Genomic DNA, 22,348 nt, shown 5'->3' on the forward strand with positions numbered 1-22,348 from the left:
CACCCAGCCAGTAATTTCCTCTAGAGACCAGTGCCCGGTAATCACCTTCAGCCAGGCACCAAGCACTGTAACTCAAGAGTCAAGTTCTGGTTGGGATGCCAATGTAGCACTCGGAAGAGATAGTCACTCCTTCCCCGGCGTTTGCATTGTATTGGCAGGAACGCGGATGCTGGGGGGAGAAAGAGTGAGGAGCTTCTCTGGATTGCAGCAGCATTGCATCCCGACTGCTGCTTGAATTGAGTTATAGTACTTGGTAAAAGGTTGCTGCTTGCCTGGAGAGTCAGATGTTAGAGCACAAAGAGGGGGCACTATTACTACTGGGGCCACTGCAAGGAATTAGAAAAAAAATATAGCTCAAACTGCTTCTTTAATACTAATTACTCCACATACAGGCAAACAATTACATATCACTTATGTGAACACATATTGGGGACAGTAACAGCTGAAGTACGTACAGTAACTTTTTTGTAACAAGAAAGTATCACATGTCTGACAGATGTCAATATCACAGAGGTCAGGAAGAGACACCTGTTCAAACCCTGGATAATGCATTTGCAATGTGACACGACGGGGTTTAGTCATTGCCGGTAACAGAATCTATGTGATCGATTATGCTGGTCATAATATTACACCAACTTCGGCAATGAAGATTTGTTTCCGCAGCCTAAACAGTCCTACGTATAGGATATTATTAGCTCTGCGCAACAGAAAGCTGAAGTGTATAAATAGGCAATAAGGCGGCAGACCAAGACGACAATGTGCGCCTCTGGCAGTGATACATTAAGCAATATCCTTTCACAATGGAGTCAGCGGCCCATCACACCTGGGAACGGGCGAGCGGTGGTCATTTATAAGTCCGACACACGGGTAATCCACCACCTCAATAAATCTCTGCACAAAATTTCATCTCTAGTCCAGGAAAACCCACGGCCAGACGCGCGGCACCGGACTTTATTGCTTTGTAAGACGGCAGAGCACTCAAGACTTGTAAGCGATAAATATAGATGTGGATGGTGCGTGAGGGAAATCTGGAGAGACATCAAGCTCCAATGTCAGCATCTCAAGATTCCTTACAAAAACTATATGATTTCTATGTTCTGGGACGGCCGCTGGACAGACCGCAGGATTGTGTAGAATTAGTTACTCTCAGATATCAGTTCTGTGCAAATACGGTCACAAGTTAGGGGAATTGGTGTGGATTTTCTGCAGCGAAAAAGCCATATCAAAAACTAAAAAAGTCACAGGAAAGGTCATCCGTAGTTTAGTGGTGGACACCCCCTTTAAGCTGTCCATAGGCTCCTCTGGCGACCGTTATTTTACTGGAACCCCCTTACACACGCACCCTCGACCAAGTTCCAATGTGTTCTGAATGCGGAGAGGGGAGAAAACTGCTGCTGGAGTAGCCCATCTACCCCAGCACAAAAGGACTGGGGAGTTTAAATCTTCACTTCCCATACAGCTGATCCTTATCCCAGATATCCGCCCTTGGGGGAGAATCGGGACGCCACCATAAACACCAGATAGCTGTCAAGTTTGGCCCATCTATATCTAAATGAGTATGGCTAGCATTACGGATTTGTCCCTGCATTAAGATACTTTTACAGGGAACAATTCGTTCATTCAGTTCATTGTACCAGTGAATGAGAATGACTGAATGATCGTGTATAAACCGAATGATTAGCAAATGAGCAAAAGATACATTTTTTATGCTTACCAAAAAAAGAAGAAAAAAATAAGCAAAACTAATTATCGTTGGCCGTGTTTACACTGAACGATTATTTCGGCTCATTTAAACAGTTTTTGGAACAATCATTACGTGTAATAAGGCCTTTACATGGATATCTATGCACCCGAGTTGCTTTATGCAATACTACATATGCCCTGTAGTGGGCACTATAGGAGATATCTGTAGTGAACTGCAATTCCCCCCTCCCCACCTAATGGGAACCCATCACTAGGTTCGTGTTGCCCAAGCCACAGACAGCATGATCCCAAGACACGCATGTACATTGCATCCATGTATGTATTCTGAAATGCTGTGGAGCTTCACTAGATAGAAGTCTCATCCCAAACAGCGCTCAGAGTCATGGTGGGCAGAGCCATGCCAGCTACTCCTTGCCTGCATCATCTAGAGTGACAGTTCTGGTTTGTTGGTAAAAAGAAAGCCCGGCATGGCCCGCTTCGCGACTCTTTCAGGATCAAACGTCAAAATAGGTTTATTCCAAAATGCGGCAGAGTTCCAGAACATCACATACATGAGCGCGGTGTACATGCCTGTCCCATTTTTGGGCAGCATGAACCTGGTGACAGATTCCCTTTAATCAGCAGTTTGTTGCATATCTTGGTAATTAGGGTTGTCCATGAACAAGAGAGGCTTCACCAGTCCAGATGATTACAGGAAAACCTCCTGGTATCCATTGGAGTGCACAAGGTTTCTACGCACACAGATACAGATTAAAAAGCAGATTTAAGAATTTGATTTAAAATATGCAAAATCCACCTATATACAGATAAAATCCTATATAAACGTGGCAATCAGGAATTTATGGCATATGAACATAGGAATTACCCTTTAAAGAGAAATGGGCAAGATTTTTATATTTGTCCCAGGTAGAGAGTTGTCCATTCGGATTAGCCAATCACATGATAAATATTGGTATCCCTTACTGTGAACAATCACACTTAGTAGATCTTGTAGATATGATACCTTTTAATAGCTAACAAAAATACATGATGTTACAGCAAGCTTTCCAACCTACTTAGGCTGCAGGTCCATGGTCCCGATTCCGCCGGTGATACATCAACGGCGAAACACACTGTCTAAAGCTTTCCATAGAGTTGCTATGAAAAGCGCAGCCGCGGTGTCCACGAGCGGAGAATCCTAGCGATTCTCTGCTCGTGGAATTCAAATTGCAGCATGCTGCGATTTGCTAGCGGCGATCTGCAGAGGGATATCGCTGCGCCCCTGGACAGGCAGCCTTAGGGTTCTATTCAAGTATAATGGAGCAAATCTACAGATAGATTTCTATTAAAACATCTACACACGATCACATGGGAGGGTACAGGCATGGGGAACATAATTTGCACTCGATTAATACCAGCGACAGGATGAGAGGGCACAGACATTGTGATTAACAGCACTTAGGCCCCCTGCACACTGCAGAGCCAGTTTCCGCATTTGGAATCCAGCTTTGCCAGCAGCAGCATCATCCTCCTGTACCTGCCATTTCTTTTTCTTCGGTACTGCGGATGTTACACGTGGATTTCGCGGAGAAAAAAAAAAGCATGCTGCAATTTTATTTCCTCTTGCAAAAACCGCAATTGGTTTCTACAAGTGTGCAGGAAAAATCAATGCCCCATTGCATGCTATGGGCACCATTTACTGTAGATCTGCGGTGTGGATGCCAGCCGTGGATTCGGCAGCAAATATCTGTCCGTGGGCAGGAGCCCTTAGATACATATCAGGGAGGGATGAGCAAAACAGTAAATATAAATATTAGCATTAGTCATGCGATTGGCAAAAAACCTGCTCATCACAAGCCTGGTGGGAGTTCTAAAGGCACAATTACCAAAATTGATAAAAAAGTTTAGAAAGGACAAAAAAAAAAAAAAAATTAGATAAAACACTTTTATACTTGTGAATGGTGTGTGTCAATTAGAATGAGTGACAACCAGAATAGCCAATCTGCGTTATGGTGCAATACCACTTGGTAAATTGGCTACTCAGGAATCAGGGAAAGCAACCTGACAATCCATCCATCTCAGCCAACGAGACTCAGGCCAAGTGCAATATAAAACTTCTCCCAGCTTTTCACTCTTCCGCCTGCGTACTTCTTGGCAGCCCATTTGGAGAACAGTCTTGAATACTCAGGACATGTTGAGGTGATGGTTCTAATAAGGATGATACTTTCATTGACTCCACAAGATGCCACATCTGCTGCGACAACATGAGGACCAGCCGGCCTCTACTGGGACAAATACATCACCATGGCCAGTTCTGTAAACAAGGTCATGGTGGTCCAAAACATCTTGTGAATCCATCAACTAGTGCAAGGTCATAAGAAGGAAAATTCAGCTACATAGGCCGATAGAGGGCTATATCCAAATGTACATAAAGCGATTAGTGTATTGTTCCCTATATGTGGTATCACACGACATGCAGATCCCATGTCACATGCAGGCGGGGCACCATTACACAACACGCCATTCATACATCACTAGCAACATGTCATCCCCTGCTCCTATAAAACAAGGTTTTCCCAGCCATTGGTTACGGGGCTGCAGGCTTTGACATGCCGGTTTACATAACTCCTACAACTCCAAATATGGCCGCCTTCACATTCTGCTGCATTTAGTGTGTGAACTGTGTCACTCCCAGAGGCTTTATTCTTTGTACGTTACCATCAAAACCTCGACACTGACTCATAAGGTGAAACCATCAATGTCTGGTCTACACCATGCCATAGTACGGCGTATGCCAACTGCAGGGTAAGAAAGGACCAAATAAGAAGGGTGGCTCATGACCCAACATGGGGGTCCGATAGTCAGATAGCCTGTAGTATGCAAGCCGGGCCTCTCTGAGCACAGGAACAATTGCCATCCTTCCTGGAGGCCGTTGACCATGACTTGATCCATTTCTAGAGTTTCTTCTGATTCATTACGGTATGTTCACATGGTGCAATCGAAGACAAACTTGGCACGGAAAAAGAAATTTTACAGTTGGTCTTCTGCAGGTTCTACATATCACTGTATATAGACACTGCAGCCCACGTCTCAGTAGGAGATCCGTCAGTGTGGCTATATAAAGCGATTTGTAGAAGCTGCAGAAAAACTCTGCAAGATGTTTAATGACCAATTAAAGCATATAGCAAAAATAAAAAAAATAAAAAAACCACACACTCCCCCTTCATAGCTTTTAAGAGCAACTGTGCTGCTGTGGATTACTTACCCAACAGCTACAATATGCTGTTGGATACCCGTTGCTGCTCAAGTCTCTCCACCGTCCCATTGACCAGCGCTCCACTCAGTCTCCTCCGCACTGCGAGTGGTGCAGTAACCCCACAATGGAGAGGATGGAGGACAAAAGGTCTGTCATTCTCAAGATAAGTGTCGAGACTCCCCCCACCGATCAGCAAGCTATCCCCTTTCCTGTGGATAGAGAATTACTGATTTCATAAGGCTTGACGGGTAATTGTGGTACAATGCCTTTAAGTATGTTTTACGCTAAATCTTGATTTAAACCATAGGTCACATTCTGGTGACAGTCGCTGTACACTTCCATCTGTAGTATGTATTAATGGTGACTCTGCCTTGTGAATGGTCCCGATTCTGAAAATAGCAGGGTTATATTTAGAGAATTAACTGCAGTGAGGGATCATGAATGTGACCCAAGTGAAAGTCAGACATGACAGGGCACACATGGAATAAAGGCAATGTTACGCTTCACCTTACAGCCCGCCTGCTCTGGGTGCCTGTGCGGCATATCTGGATCCCCTGATGAAAGCGGCGGCACAGTTTATTTTTTGTGCCTTAATTAACATGTCCAAGAGGGAATTATATTTTCTGTGCGACTCAGCTTGAGGCGACAGAACAGAAAGCAGGGATATGCTTAAAGTCACAATGTGACAGGCACGGAGACCTGAGCTGCAGCAGCAGGTGGGGCGCTCGCTCATTGATTCACGGTAAATCCCTGAATAGATCTCCTCTCGCCAGAGAAACTCCAACACAAAGTACTGATCAGATGGCAATATCCGATAGCTTATCCGGAGATTATATGCCGTGGGCATTGCTGCGCTTCTTTCATTAACGGGGATTTTCCGTTTTATGGTCATAAAGTTGAATCACTTTCTGCAAACGTGTAATTTATTTTGTGAGTTTAATTCTTCAAGCTGTTTGCTGTCAGCGAATGGACACATTCTTGTTTATATCCTGAGGCTTGGGGTACTCTTACACGGAATGACTTTTGGGTCTTTAAGCCTTCCCCAAGAGGTGTCCCAGCACTCATTGAATGGAGGTGGAACGCACTGGCTGCCCGTCTCCATTCAGAGTCAACAGGCAGTCATTCACCAACTGCCTGTTCACATGCACTGACAGTCGCTTTGATTGCAGCTTGCTCACTTGCCTTGTTGGATCCAGGGTTCACTTGGGCTGACAGTCGCCCCCAATTGCTCTTTTGAGGAATTAGGCTGCCTGTCCACGGGCGTTGCAGTATCCTGTGGTGTATCTCCGCCACCTTGGAGCAGGACCTGGCAGACAGGCTCACCACGGAGAATCACAGCAAATTGCAGCATGCTGCGATTTGCCAGCCGCGAGCGGAGAATCACTACGATTCTCCGCTTGTGGACAGGGGGCAGCGCTTTCCATAGCAACGCTACAGAAAGAGTGCATTGCGTTCCCCACGGCCGGATTATCGCAGCGGGACATGCAATGCAATAACGCTCATAGACAGGCAGCCCTACTCTGGCAACTGTCATGTCACCTGTGCAAAAAATGTTCACGTGCTGCTAATTTGCTGTACATTGTAGCAGATTTGCAGCAATCATATTTTATTACCCCTTTTAAAAGGGCTCGCTCACTTCACACAATTGCAATTGCTTCCATTCTCCAGCCATGATGCCCGCCAACAGTGACATGTGACAGCTACAGCCAATCACTGGCTCGCTCAATATCCTGCTCTCAGGATGCCAATGCTGCTGTAGCATGAAACAGAGCAACATATGTTCAGCTACACACCTATTGAGAAGAATAAATAGATATATATAGTTTGGTTTTGTGGTTGGCTCCAGAGGGTTCACATACTTTAAAGGTTGTTCTGTGTAGTACTTGAGCTTATGAAGTTGATTTCTATGTAACACAGTCCACATGTAGACCTTGAATCAAAAACAGGCAAGAGATAATGTCTATAAAACAAATATACCAGGTTATGGCCAACTGGACAGCCAGAAAGATACAACTTAGATCATGAGTCCACTTCTAGAAGCGTAATTAACCATAATTACATGGCAGCTCAAAATTGAGAAAAAAGGGGGAAACCCATCTAACAAAAAAAGAAAATTCTGTAATTTCCAAGGAAACAGTAAAGCACGTTTGACATTCCACTTCTGACATCTCCCATTCTCAGAGCGTTCGATATTCCTACTCACAACCACACAGAAACAATAGAAGGGAACATTCCCAGTGACACGTCAGGCATGGAGAGAGTAAGAAAATAGCTCCCACTTACAGGCCAGACATATGTCGGCCACATGTACGATCCGGATCCCTCAGACTGGGAGCTACGCAGTCGGCGTCATGCACAGTCGTACTGCGGTCTGCAACGTTCCATAGGAACTTCTATAGCACGTTGCAAGTTCTACGCTAGAAACACAAAGGGACTGTTCCAGGGGGAAACTCATGTACGATATCTCATGGAGAATGCTGCATTTTTTTGTATGGACTACAGTAAAAAAGGAAAAAAAAATAATCATACCCATTAAAATACATTAAAGGGGTTATCCAGTTGTAAACTACTAATCCGCTAGCCTTAGAGTCGGCCATCAATGGTAGCTCAGTGGGGATCCAATGTATGGGAGCTCTGTTGATCAGCTGCTTTTCAAGCCACTGTTGATTTCTGCAGGAAGCAAACAGCTCCGTTCTAACTGCAGTGGCCAGACTTGGGAGCTACATTCATTTCAATTGGAACTTTGCCTGTAATACCAAACAATGTGAATGGAGCAATTAGTTCACTGCAGGAGCACACAGGCCCAGCAGACAGCTGACTGTCAAGGTGCTTTGGAGGGAGAACCCTACATATATCCTATTGATGCCTGAGCCTGAGGATAGCACATTAGTGTATAATTGGACAACCCTTTAAATACAGTATTCAATGAAGCCTTCCTCCGAAAGAGACAAACGCTCTATGGGCATACATCTGTAAGAACATTTCACATGAACCGCCTGTGAATAATTGAGGCCTTGTTCAGACGCTGTACTGCAAGTAGTGCCCAAGAATCACGGGTGCAGCTCGCATTGGATAGTGCACCTTGCATAAGGCTTTTCTCATCCGTGACCACAGAAGGCCATGCAGGGAATTCTTACACAAGGCCCATCAGTCCCTGTGAAAATTCATCCATACGAATAGCCTTATGGGCTTTAATGGTCTGTGTGCTGTTCGTGAAATACACAGAAATCACAAGTACTCAGAATAAAGCCTCGGATGCGAGGAGGATGACTTGGAACTAGAAAGGTGTACTTAATGGTAAAAATCCCATCTATTGGAACCTGCAAGCACAAGGACTATAAAAACACTGCATTATAGAAGGTATCCTATAACTTACTGCGAGATGAAGAAGAAAAAAAACATCACGTTGGTGATAAATGAAAAGCCGTGAGCAACATATCAACTTCATAGCGAATGCTGTTAACAAATGCATCTCCGTAAAGAGGCAGCGGGGGTGAGATAAATCGTGATCCAGCATAACAAAGTATACTGCTAGTAATCGGCTCGGTATAGCGGGTCCACCACAATGACTTAAAAAAAAAAAAATGTTTCTGATAACCACTTTAGTATCAAATGTGTAACTGATCAAGTCTGACACAAATGTTTAACAAGCAAATCCGCACCAATGAGATCGGTGTTCATCTACCTTCCCTTTACACAGACTATGGCAGGCAAACGATCATTCAGCCCACAGAGCATCAACAGTTTATCCCTCATACATCTGATTGGACAAGTGAATGTTCGTTCGCTCCTAAGAAAGTTTTTTAACCCAATCATTGGGCTCTATAGGATGACCCTCCAGTCCTAGACAAAAAAAAAAAAAAAAATTAAAAATGTCCACGTCGCTTCTAAGTCCCGGGTAGACTAATGTGTGCCAACACAGTATACGAGACACCACAGGCTGTTCTGATTGACCAGTGCTGCTCACATGGGCAGCACTGACCTATCAAAGCAGGGCGGCCATCTTTGTCCAGGATCGGAGGGTTACTTTAATAAGAAATGGAAGACCCAAAGCCGGGAGCTAACAGCTAAACAATCAAATAATCAACAGGGTAACAGCAGATATAATTAATCCCCCCCAAGCGACAAAGAACAGTAGAAGCTAGAACTCCGCATACAGGTGGGGATGGCAATGGAGGCACAGCGTGAATACCAACAGTGATTATCCCATCAGCAAACATAAAACAGACAGGACTGTGCTGATGTAATATTTATACCGCAGTGCCCGCCGCTGCAATTTTTTGTGTTTATATGTAATAAAACTTTAATTAGTGACATTCCGCCTTTTGGTGGAAATAAACATTTATTTACTTCCTGCCAATGTCAAATTACAATTTTCATTTCCAACCCAATAAAAGATTTATAAATAGGCAGATTGCATAAAATCCCCTCTCGCCCCATCAGTGATTGCTTCATTCCCGTTTTCTGCTTCTCATTAGCAGCTTTCTGATAAAGTTCAGTTTCCAACCAGGTGTCAGCAGCAAGAGCTGGTTAAAGGGGTATTCTGCTTATGAAGCGAATTGACAAAAAGTCCATGTTTCCGCACAGCCATTTATGGGTATGAGTTGCACAGCCGTTAGTTTATCATCCTGTCCGCCATTTCTCATGTTTTCCTGAATTGCTGTTTTCCAATATGGCTGGCGTATCCCTGCTGATCTGCAGGAATGCTTCATACTTCCTTCGTGCAAGGCCCTACTAAAGCTCTGCCCGGTTATTGGCCAGAAAGCTGGTCATGAGAGCTGAATGGAAGGGGAAGAGGGGAAGGGGAGGAGGAAGGGGGCATTCCTGGCTGTTCTTACTGAGCATGCCCGACCTGTAGGGCTAGAATGCCTACAGGATGTTTTCAGGGCAACCTAAGAGTAAAACACTCCTGAAGTGCCAGAAGGTAATGGTTTGTAAAGCTACAGACACGTTCCCATTGGGTGGAAAGGCTGCAGATTTTAAGACAGCTTGTCCACATGGTGAGGAAAAACTTGGCAGCAGAAAAGACACGCAGTACGGATTTAAAAATTGGTGCATCTTTTACACCCAGGCAAAAAATACCCTTAAATGTGTCAAGTTTAAACATCAGGTCAATCTCCATACAGAAAAACAATAAATACTTGCTGCATTTCCAGTGCAAGTGTTCATAACCTTAGTATTAAGATGTGCGAATTACAGTCCACCGGATTTAATGTAGGTCACACTCAATACCATGTACCCTTCCTTTTCTACACAGTACAATGTGTAGATAGCAGGAGGAGGAGAAAGGATTTTGGCACCGTGATACAAAGGGCATTACCTGTAGGTAAAGGTAAAGTCCCCTGGTGCAAGCACCAAGTCATGACCGACTCCTAGGGCGACACCATTACTGTGTCAAAGTCAGGTGCGATTCTTAACACGTGAAATAGAAGATTAAAACTCCCCCAAAAATAAACAAAGTCTAGGGTAAGGCTGCTACTCTACTTTTGATTGCCTACAAGTTGTGGTAAAATAGTGGCATAATGCATCCAGCGCTGGCTGTGATTGGCAGAGCCAGCTGACACTCAGCAGCGCTCAGCCAATCAGAGTAATCTTTTGTTGGAGGCGGGGATTTCAATTCCCATCACTAGCAAAAGATCCTTTGTTGTCTTGACAAGTGCCAGGAGCTCTGGAGAACAGCAGCAGGGACCAGACAGCGGGGGGCTAGCCAAGTATTTTTTTCCCCAGCATTCTTGGCTTTGGCAGTTTGACAACCACTTTTGAAAAAGGGGTATTTCCACCTCGGCAATCCTATTTCAATGTGGTCGAAATCACCCAAAAAAAAAAAAATTCACTCATCCATAAGAGGTTTATCTTCAAAAAGCTCCGTTCTCCAGATATTGAAGCTATCGATTCCTCTGCCTTCTGGTTGGTTACTGCCCGTTGCCAGGAAAACAGACCACCTCTTCCATGGAATGAGATAGAGCACAATAGTAGCTGGTGTCCAGGCTGAAAAACTAGCGTGCATGCACTCTCGAGATCCTGGCCGCAGATTTAGTGAAAGTAGTGCGCAAGCGCAGACCTCCTCTGCCATTTCTTTCCATAGAGGAGGTGGTCCTTTTCCCTGGCAACAAGCAGTAAAACAACCAGAGGGCAGGCAAATCAACATTTGCAATATCTGGAGAACGGAGTATTTTAGAAATAGACATTTTATTAGAGGCTGCATTGTTTTGCCATTTTGAACACATTGAAATACGCATCCCGAGATGGGAGCACCTCTCTTTATGTAAACAGATTCCCCCAATGACAAGCTCATCATGGACAACCATGTAATGGTCGGACACAGTCCTCTACAACTCTATGCAGTTGTTCTCTATCAATGATAACTTGCAGAAAGTCAACGCTTGAGTTTGAGAATGCGTATAGTCGTATGCTTCTCTTTTCATAAACTTGATGAAAACACTAATGTACACAATTCGACTTCTCAGAGGGGCGCTTTGTCCATCACGAATGCATTTAAAGGCGGGAAGTTTGTAGGATTGCCGTCTGGAGAAAATCTCACTCATCACATTTGTTCATCTTAGAAAATTATTTTAGGATGCGCTAAAATAAAACAAACTGCGCTTAGAGAGAAAACTTTTAAAAGACAAGAACGCCAGATTTACTAAGGATGCTGAAGTGCCCAAGTATAAAAAAAATTATTAGTCAAAGAAATTCAGGTAGCGGCTTTTTTTGGGTCAATGATTTAACTATAGTGTTTTTGCCAAAAACTGAAGGAAAGTGGGTCAATCTTTCCTAAGGATGAGAGGTTGGAAAAGGTTGGCAAGTTAGGATATACTTTTATATAAAACTTCCCTTGTTGGTTGCAAAGAATACAAGCAATCACATTTGAAGAAATTCCTATACAGAGTGCTCAATCATTTGCACAAGTGAGCGATGAGAGTTTGCTTGTGCAGTTTATACAGGCAGATTTATTTTTCATACAAATTGCTGACATTTTGGTTGCTTATCATTCAGTTCACATTGACTGAATGGCCATCGTTTACATAAAGACATTTTTTATGCCTGCATAAAATGAAAGACCAACGACAAGTGAATGAATTTTCATTCAATTGTTGGCCATATTAACACTAAACAATAAAAAGTAAAAAGCACCAATCAAATCCATACTTTCCAAAAGAGTCTCACTTGACCTCCAGTTTTGATCAGCATAAAAAAAACAGCACCGCCCCAGGCACTTAATGTGCCATTTAAATACTGTCCGAGTGTTCATAGAACCAGAGTAGTAGAGTTGGAAGGCCTCCAGGGTCATCGGGTCCAACCCCCTGATCAACGCAGGATCACTAAAATCATCCCAGACAGATGTTTGTCCATATTTGTTAATGAGCTGGTGATGACATCAGCTCATTCGATCAGGCAAAGAAGAATCGTGTGATTCTCTGTCCTTGTATAAAGGAGGGATGATGGCTCAGTGAATGTGGCAGAGCGGGTCGGAGATCATTCCAGCAACCTACCTACATTCACAGTAAACAGGCAGTCGTTCATAGATTGATGACTGCCTGTTTACACGGGCCGATTGTCATTTGATTTTTATACATCACTATTTGTCGTTCAGATTCTCACTAGATCGCCATTGTGGGAAGCTGAACTAGAATCGTTCAGTGCAAAAAAAAACAAAAAATCCTGGTGATAAAAGCCCCCCTATCAGGAGTTTTCTATGCAGCACCACTATGGTTTACCACCTCCCATTAGCCAGGACTTCTCCCGCGCTGCACATACGGCCAGCGCTCCCCAGCGAGATCCACGGCATCTGGATTACGTGTAGGCCTAGAAGACGAGGCAAGATTGGAAGGCAGCAAAGGACAAAGCGGGACGAGTGAATGACAAGTAATCATAGGGTAAGATCTCTGGGATAAAAGCTGTGTGAACCTGACATGAAAGTAATTGTTAGGTGCAAAGCAATGAATATTTTCACACAGGAGTGTGCTCTTCAGAAAGGTCATTCCACTTAGAAATGAAGAATACTTTGTGCACTTAACAGGTTATTAAAAAAGGGGATGTCAGTTTTCGGCAGTCATTTTAAAGGGGTTGTTCCATTAAAAGTTATTAATGCCGCCCATAAACATTTTGTATTTACACTTTCTAAACAAAAATGGGGCAAATTTACTATTCACAATACAACAACAATCATCTGATGCAAGTTGCGCCAGAAAAGTGTCTTACATGCTTAGAACCACTTACTATGTGCTTTTAGATAGACACTTTCTGACTCGTCTGAAAAAGGGGCATGGACTAAATTACAGTCAATTTTGGCAAATCATGCTAAAATTTGGGTGCAATTTTTGGCATAAACTAAGCCAACTAAAAGATGGTCCAACTGTGGGATACACAGTCTAACTGTGCATGTCCGTGACGCCAGATTCCTGGGCACGCACAGTGCCAATTGCAGCCCATATGCTGCCCCTGTAGGTAGAGCGTGTGGTCTGTAATGCATACAATGAGCCTTTAGGCCACACTCCTTTTTGGACAACTCAGAAAAACTGTTTGAAAGCGTCTAAAACAAAAAACACACACACACGAAAAATGTAGCACAAGAATGTAACAGTTTGGGCGTAATTTGTGTAGAATGCTGTTGCATCTTGACTAGGAAATAAGCTCCAATGTTCTAGACCTGGATGCCATGTGACCCTATAGAGATAATTATTAGGGTGCTGAAAGTTAAAGGGTTTTCTTGGCAAAAAACATTTCTGCCCTATCCTCAGGATACTTTTTGTCAATAGTACGGAATCCCAGACAATGAGCTGATAGGGATGAGCGTCTTAAGGGATGGTAGTTAAAGTGCCCCAACTAGCTTCACTCCTATGGAATTAAGCAGGAGCTCATGTAGCCATTTCACTTCCGTGGCAGTCACCAATTTCAATGGGAGTAAAGGCAGCTGGAGCACTTCCACCATCATCCCGTATAACGCACGCCTAGCCTGCTGCATGGACGGCGGGGGTCGGGCAATCAGCTCATCAAAGGGGATCCCAAGTGATTCAACTATTGATGACCTTTCCTCAGGATAGGTCTCTAGTCTTCGCCCGGAGAACCCCTTAGTATCAACAGCATTTGATGCCGCTCTGTATTGCCAGGCTCAGAAGTAACAGTGCCCACATCCGTAACTGCAGAGTATTGGAGGGCAACCACTGTTTAGGTTGATACTGAGCAGCCAAGTACTGGGCATCAAGGCTAAATTGTCATCTCCATGAGGATTGCTTCATTAACGTAGGCCCAGGCAATTATCGTTACACAACAAACTACACATCATGCAAACTGTCTGAGGCAATGTTGACCGTACAGGACCCGCTATACTAATCTGGCCGGCTGTACGACAATTGAACAGATGTCAAAGCCCTGTATTTAACAAGCTGGAACCACTCGCAATAATGGCCGCTTTGTTCCACACACAGCAGAAATATTAAAATTGTAAACCAGAAAAACCACAAGACAGAAAGAAAAGAAATCTGCACGAAGAATGAAACAAACTCCAAATAAACTACACGTTTTTATAATTATATCCATCTAGTTCAGTCAAATCAAAGAGCGGGCCCATAGCCGACGCTAAAGTCCAAATGTCCACTAATGTCACTCAATCACCAAAACAGTCTTGGTTGCCTGTAGCAACCAATTACAGTGCAGCTTCCATTTTACCTCAGCAGTATAAAAAACGAAAGCTGTGCTGTGATTGGTTGCTATGGGCAACCAAGACAGTTTTGGTCAAGGAGGCGCAATGTGTGTACACAGAACAAAGCAGCGTCTACAAAGTCATCAAGAACCAACTTACCGGGCAGATGGAGAAGAAAAGGGGAGGCGGGTGAATTTTAGTCAAATCCCCAGACGCAGCCAGCCCCGTCCTCTTAGACCATAAATTTAGGCAATGCGACAGATTCCACAGCCGGAAACACGCCTGTGTGCGGTCCGATACTTGTGGGCAGTGGACATTGCATGTACAATTCTGGTCTATGACATGGACCAGAACATGAGATATTTTTTTTCCCTTCACACTGACCATCGGTTTGTGCAAAAACTCACACATATATTATCTCATAGGCCAAAGTGTGCCCGTCTGCAGTCCGTGAAATTCAGTCAGAATAAACGCCCGTGTGAACGGTCCATTAAAGTAAAGGGATGAAGCCTGCTGCGGATCCAGTTGAAGATACACCAAATGGGGCAGAAAACCTGCTATACATCTGCATAGCTTAGGGTGCGTTCACATGATGTGGAAATGCTGCCGGCAAACCGCGGCCGAAAGGTTTACTATTAAAGTGAATGGGGTTAAGGCAGGCTTCACACGGACGCAAGCGCAACTTTTTTTGTTCTATGAACAAGGCTGTTTTGCGCGCGCATCGGTTCTAATTACTTCCAGAGGTGTTCTTTTTTCCCCCCCAGGCAGCGTTTCATGCATCTCCCTGCGTATTTTGCGCTGCCGCCATTGACTTCTATGGGAGACCTTTGTTGCACAAATACGCAGAAAATAAATAAATAGAACGTTCTTTTTTTGCATAGCCAAAATACACATGTGAACAAACCCATGGCAATCAAAGGGTTCTATTCACTGCGTATTGCACGCACAAATACGTCCGTGTGAAGCCGCCCAAAAGCAAATCCTGTTCACATGTAGAAGAAAAAAGGGGGAAAAAAAAATATCAAATTTTTTGTTGCAACTCTAACCTGCGGTTTTGCTGCGTTTCCGCAACGTGTGAACGCTCCCTTCCAGAGGTATTCCCAGAATTGACATTTATCACCCATCAATGTCCGATTGCTGGTGGTCCCACCACCGATCGTGAGAATGGGGGGTGCTGAACAGACTTTTTTTTTTTAGAGCGGTGATCAATATCACTTCTGGGAAAATCATTAAAACAAAAGTGAATAAAGACAAAATATCAATATAAAACAGGTAAACGGTTATTCTGCCCTCCAGGATCTTTGCTGCACTACACTCACGTGAACGACAACTCATTCTGCCCTATGAGCTTTCAGTGAGACTACGAGTAGAGCCGGCCTATCGCCGCGTATCTCACGTAACTTCCTGCTGTTGCTTAGCGACATTGCGTATAAATGCCACGCACACGTTATGTAATTGTGTATAGTGTTTATTACACACCCATACAGAATAGGGCTCCATCGCACGTAATACGCGGTAAAATAGAACATGCTGCCTGTTTATGCGCATCTTATACACAATGTATATACCCAAGTGTGAATGCATCAGTGAAAGTTATGGATCCGTAAAATGACGCATCTGCTCACAGCATTTTATGGCACGATGCGAAGGTCCGGCACCAGTTAGTTCATCTCTGGATCGCGGTTCAAATCCGACCTATATAGCGACACCTACATTAAATCTGGAATGTTAAGACATTCGATAGTCAAATAGCCCCCACCGTTGTATAGGTTGCCACTATACAATTAACCCCTCGACAGCCATATAGCCCATTGCATACAAGTCCTAATAAGGATACATTCAGGATCCAGTATAAGCCATGTCAGATATCTATAGTTTTAAAAACAAGCATCCTGTACAAACAGTTTCATCCTGAGTAATAGTTCGGCGCGTTTCACGAGCGTTCTACGGTCTAGACAGTCTGCACTCCGGGGCAAGACCCCGCAACCACCATTCATGTGTGAGCTGGGATTTTCTCCCCTATAACCCAGGGATTAAAGAAAAAAAAAAATCCAGTAAAATTTGTCCGTTGGAAAATAAATTTTCACAAGTGCCCCGAAGACTTGGATGGCGTTCACTAAAAACAGCGAAAAGATTTCCTCCTGGTAAGAAGCACTAACGATATCCGTCTATTCATATCCAGGGCATCAAACCCGCAGGAAAAACCCACCCAAAGCATAAGCAGCAGCAAATGCCGCAGCAGATCCCAAGTTTTCAGAGTGCAACGGTCTGCGGGCTCTGTCAACAAAAGGGGGGTCTGGAGTGGATGAGGCTCCAGCAGGAAGTGGGGGAGGGGTGCTGGATATCATAAACACAGCTGAAGCACTGGGGGGGCTAATTCTTCCAGCCATCAATTAATAAGTTACTGAAACTTTAGCAGTTCTTAAAGTGCCCCCCTCCTCCGCCATCTAACGCCTGTGCACAGAATCCATCATCGACTGATCCGAAAGCTTTACATCCTGATGTCATTCCTGCATTGGGGATGGATTTCTCACTTTGCAGGGAGGGATCTCTTCCAGCCCATGAGTTTGGGCGATTTGTGGTCCTGCGAACAATTAACCCAGCGATAAACAACTTTTTACACATGCAATTATCACTTTCAGTGGCGGTTACTGTTCACACTGCGCTAATAAACGTAAAAGCTCCACGTAAACAAGTCTCTACCGCAGCGTTTCAAGTGCCCCTACTAAAAAGTTATGTCCAATGCCCCCCCAATGTATATGGTCATATGCTGTGCTGTCCTTATAGACATGGGGTGAACCCCTGGGGTATATGTACTACAGGTTGAAAATTTAGGGTACTTTCATACAAGCGGATGCAGGTTTCAGTTGCGTAAAAACGCGTTTATATGCGACTGTGTACGTTTTCACGCAACATGTATGCGCAAATATACGCATAAGACGTGCTGCCTTTTTAAATGCAACCAGAAATAGACCATGAAAATAGGCAAGTTTGAACTGGGTTCTGTTAGGAGTGCGAAAAAGCAAAAAACATGTGTGTGTGGGGGGGGGGGGGGGGGGGGGGGGGGGCATTGGTGAGGTCTATAATGTTATTACGGACCATTTGGGTCAGTGGGGGAATAAAAGGGGAACCACAGATTCTAAGTAGACGAGTTTACAGCTAATTAGCCTTTAATATTCTCTTTTGGAAAAGTCCGTATTTAGTAGAGGGGCCCTGAATTAGTTTAATTATAGCTATTGTTTCTCCGACTGGCGTAGCGTAACCGCTTTCATTTACCATTCAGCTCGGCTGTAGTTTTTTTTTTTTTCACACGTAAAAGAACCAAATCAATAACAATTGTTGCTTTTACGACTCCGAAACAAAAAATACATAAATACAAAAAAAAATTAAAAATTCTCAAAAACAAATCAAACGTAATTAAATCCTAGATAGGTGAACATTACAAATTCTATGCAACCAAGAAAATCCTATTAAATAATCCCTAACCAACACAAGCAACCGAGATTCTGCTACCAAATCCCAAACTGATGCAAGCAACTTAAAAATAAATAAATATAAAAAAAATAAAAAAAACATAATAATGAAGTTGCTTCTAACATGACCAATTAATACCCTATAAAAAAAGACATATTGAAAAAGTATCGCCCACTTTTAAACTTTTTTTTCTTCCTTCCCCCATAATCCCAAATTCCACCAAGTACTCAGCACATTAGCACCAGATACCATATTTTTATACGGACGCCTATAGCACCACTTGTAGTTGGTTACATATATATTTGTTGCTCCCCCCCATAAATAAATAAAATGTATCAAATTCCAACAAACTGCACAAGTTCTCCCCACAGAGGAGCAAGAAAACTTGTTGCAGCCCAGCAGCACACAATCCCAGCTGCACCCTAGTCCTATGCAGCTGCAACCTTTTAGTGTGGGAAACTACAAATCCCAGCATGCCCTGTCAAGCGCAGGTTGCAACTCAACAAAGTGACTACATAAAAAGGTGCAAAAAAAAAAAGTGCAAAAACCTTGAAACTCACCGTCTCCCCAGACACCAGAGCCAGCAAGGCAAAGCTTAGTAGTATCCACATATTCCTCATGATCCCCAGTAAGGCTGTGCGGGTGACACCAGAGAAAGTTGTGCAGCTCTTCCCCTTGTGGCTGTAGGAATCCCCAGCAGCCAGGACAGATGTCCGCCTCCACACTGTATGTCCAGGCTCGGGCGCAGAGAGGTGGCCGCTCTGGTGGTGCGCGGAGCAGTCTGCTGGCTCTGCTCGCACTTCTCCCGGTGAATGAGGCTTGGTCTGTGCGCGCTGCTCTCCCCCTGCAGCCTGTTCCTCCCTCAGTCTCCTCAGTAATATGGAGAGCTGGAGTAGTGCGACTCCTAGTTACAACCCAGGAGAATGTGCTCACTATGTATGGCAGCCAGGAAGTGACCTTCCTCCTCCATGACCCTCCTCCTCCTCCTCCTTCTCCTCTTCTTACTACACTCCACATTTCTTCTCCTTTCCTTCTTGGAATTTCACATTCCAAACAATAATATGAGGTGGAAGAGATGAGGAAGAAGCTGTTATACATGGCTGACATGTAGGTTCGGCAGCACTTTATAGGATTCAGCGCTCGATAAGTAGTCCCTGAAAGTTGGTGTGGTTTAGTAATGCACTATATCTGTTCCGACACGGCGTGGCTGGGTTCGGCGCCGTATTCCGACTAGGTTTTCAGCGTCCGTCCGTAATTCTGGACGAGCTAGAAAAATACGAGACTTTGCTTCCAGTATAAAAAGAAACGATGCATCCGTGAATTTTCTTAGGACTCTGGTCACCGACCGTAATTTCACAGCGCATTTGCGTGCGATGAATAACTTTTTACAGAAGCAATTATCACTTTCAGTGGCGGTTACTGTTCACACTGTTCAAAGAAACGGAAAAGCTCCACGTAAACAACTCTCTACAGCAGCGTTTCAAGTTACATCCAATGCCCCCCCAAATGTATATGATCATACACTGTGCTGCCCCTATAGACATGGGGTATATGTACCGCAGGTTGAAGATTTAGGATACTTTCATACGAGCATATGCGGGTTTTCATCGCGTAAGACATACGATGAATAGACTTTCATTGATACATGTAAGAAATAGATCACAGCATGTGAGGAAGGGACTTTGCCAACTTATTCCACATGATTTATTTATTACCCCCCCTGCAAGCTGGCTACTCATTTCACCAACCTCAGAAGGATGAGTCAACGTTGAGCTGGCTACCTGAACCAGGCGGGGATTGAACTTGCAACCTTCAGGTCGTGAGCAAGAGTTTAGGACTGCATTCTGCTGCCTTAACACTCTGCACCATGCTCTGTTTCTCTGTCTACCATGCAACTTGAGCCCTATACATTTTTATGGGCAGTATTTCATACGCAGCCCCTCTCTGAAACAGCGGGGAATTAAAAAAAATAGTAACACTGCACATGACGGTGTGCATGTGATATGGGGTATGCACACTGCACTCACAGCCACACGCAGTCTCTGTCGACAGACACGCAATTACAAACATTGGTGTAGGGACACCCAATGCAATTTACCCAATACGTTGGTGGTCATGGGGCCTCAGGCTTCTGCAGATTATAATGATACTTTTAGGCTAATTTTACACAGGCGAGGGCAATATCAGGCCGTGAAACTCAGCCCGATATCGCCCTTGCCAACGTGCGTTTTCCCTGCAGCAGAGGATCGCTGAGTGCACCTCACATGCTGTGCGATGCTACGCCGGCCCCATTGAAAACAATGGGTAATGTGAGGCCTGCTCATGTGTCTGACCCCAGTCAAAAGAATTCGTGTGAGATTGTTGCTTCTCGTAACGCATAAATCTCGTGCGATTCTCTCGGCTGCATGAAAGCGGCCTTAGGCTTCATCCACATAACATACTTTCTAGAGATGAGTGAGCATACTCGTTAAGGCGATTTACTCGAGAGAGCATCGCCTTTTTCAAGTACCTGCTGGCTCGTCCCTGAAGATTCGGGGGGGCCGTGGGGGTGAGTAGGGGGTTGCGAAGGGGTCGGGAGGGAGAGAGATCTTTCTCACTCTCCACCCCGCTCTCCTCTGCCGCCCTGCGCCGCCACCGCCCCCCACAGCCTCCCGAATCTTCAGGGACGAGCCAGCAGGTACTCGAAAAAGGCAATGCTCTCTCGAGTAAATCGCCTTAACGAGTATGCTCACTCATCTCTAATACTTTCCTAGGGATTGGAAACATAAAAAATCACTGTGAAACCCTCTTCCAAAAGGCTACACTTCATGTGATTTGAAATCCACAACTAAGGCCCGCTTCCGCACACGATACGCAGAGAATAGAACCCACTGATGTCATTTCGGTCGCACAAGAAAATATAGAAAATGTTATATTTATCTGTGTATTTGCAAACCAAAGGTCCCCATAGAAGTCAAGAGGGGGAGGGGGTGGGGCAGGACCATGAAACACGGCATAATTGCGCTGGAAAAAGAACACTTCCGGAACTAATTAGACAAATTAGTTATTTCAATCAGTGTGTTTTTTTGTGTCCCACATGCAAAAAAAACATGTCCTGTGGCAGAAAAGGTGCAATAAAATACATGCAAAAAGGCCTCGTTAATAGTGCAAAGAAGTAGCACTAAGGCATGTGCAATTGTGCTTACGCTCGTATGAAGCTAGCCTAATAAAGGGGTTTTCTGAGTTTTTTTTAACATAGGTTTTGGTCCCTCGTGCCCAGTATACTGACTGTGGCGCTCCAGCTCCATGGCATCTGGCAGGTAACATTCGATAAACCTGTCATGTGGGCTTCTAATGTAGAAAGTGGAAAAGTTACTACCCAGTAAGGACAGCTTCACACAAGCGTAAGCGCATTTACGCAAGCATTTGCAAAATGGGCGTTGCGCCTTTACGCATGCATGTACATGTTTACTGTACTTTTTATGCACACAAATAGTGTACATTTGCACACGCAGCAATGGTTTCATTCAGTAAAATGGGCAATTAGCGTAATTGGTTAATATGTAATCTTTCCCTGCACAAACACGCAGGAAAATCGAGCATGCTGCATATTTTTTTGCATGAACAAAATACACTTATGTGAACAAATCTATTAAAACTAACGGTTCTATTCACTGCATTTTGATCACACATTTTTTCTGCTTAATACGCTCATGTGAATGAGCCCTAAGACTAGTCATCCCTCCAGAATCATTTTGCATATAGCCAAGAGCTATATGGGGAGGCATTAAACTGGTTGTGCAAGGTCAGAAAAACATGGATGCTTTCTTCCAAGCACAGTGCCACCCTTGTCCATGTGTTGTGTCAGGTATTGCAACTCATCTCCCATTTACTTCAATGGAGCTGAGCTACAATACCACACACAACCCTATGGACAAGCATGGCACTGTGTTTTGAAGAAAGCAGCCATGTCCTGCTAACCCTGGACAACACCTTTAATAATCTCACACAGAGACATAGTGTGATCCAAAGCACTCCAGATTTTATTGTGACCAAGGGCAAAATTTATAGCTTTCCTTATCAGTAATTGACCTACTGAGTTTGTGCACAGATTATGAGGATTTTAAGGAACATTAGAATTTCACATACCACGTGATTCATATCTGGACGTTTTTAATTAGCATGTGGTCAAAAGGTTAGAAATAAGCAATAAGTTGTTAATTAGAAATTTCAGAGAGAGGAATTTACAAAAGGTGAACAATCATGGTGGACCCACCTCATCTTTCACATAAATATGTTAAGACATTAGATAT

The 22,348-nt window shown here is 44.0% G+C and overlaps 1 protein-coding gene across 1 annotated transcript in view; it reads right to left on the minus strand.

The window, feature by feature from the left end:
* LOC136591278 (syndecan-2-like) overlaps nt 1-18,930 on the minus strand; it is a 105,229-nt gene extending 86,299 nt beyond the window's left edge. Inside the window, exon 1 of the mRNA XM_066588493.1 lies at nt 18,617-18,930. Within this exon, the coding sequence (XP_066444590.1) occupies nt 18,617-18,676 (60 nt within the window). The 5' untranslated portion in view covers nt 18,677-18,930. The remainder of the gene's footprint in view (nt 1-18,616) is intronic.
* Between the last annotated feature and the right edge of the window lie 3,418 nt (nt 18,931-22,348).

The sequence above is a fragment of the Eleutherodactylus coqui genome, unplaced genomic scaffold, assembly GCF_035609145.1.
Source record: "Eleutherodactylus coqui strain aEleCoq1 unplaced genomic scaffold, aEleCoq1.hap1 HAP1_SCAFFOLD_28, whole genome shotgun sequence".
Classification (NCBI taxonomy): Eukaryota; Metazoa; Chordata; class Amphibia; order Anura; family Eleutherodactylidae; genus Eleutherodactylus; species Eleutherodactylus coqui.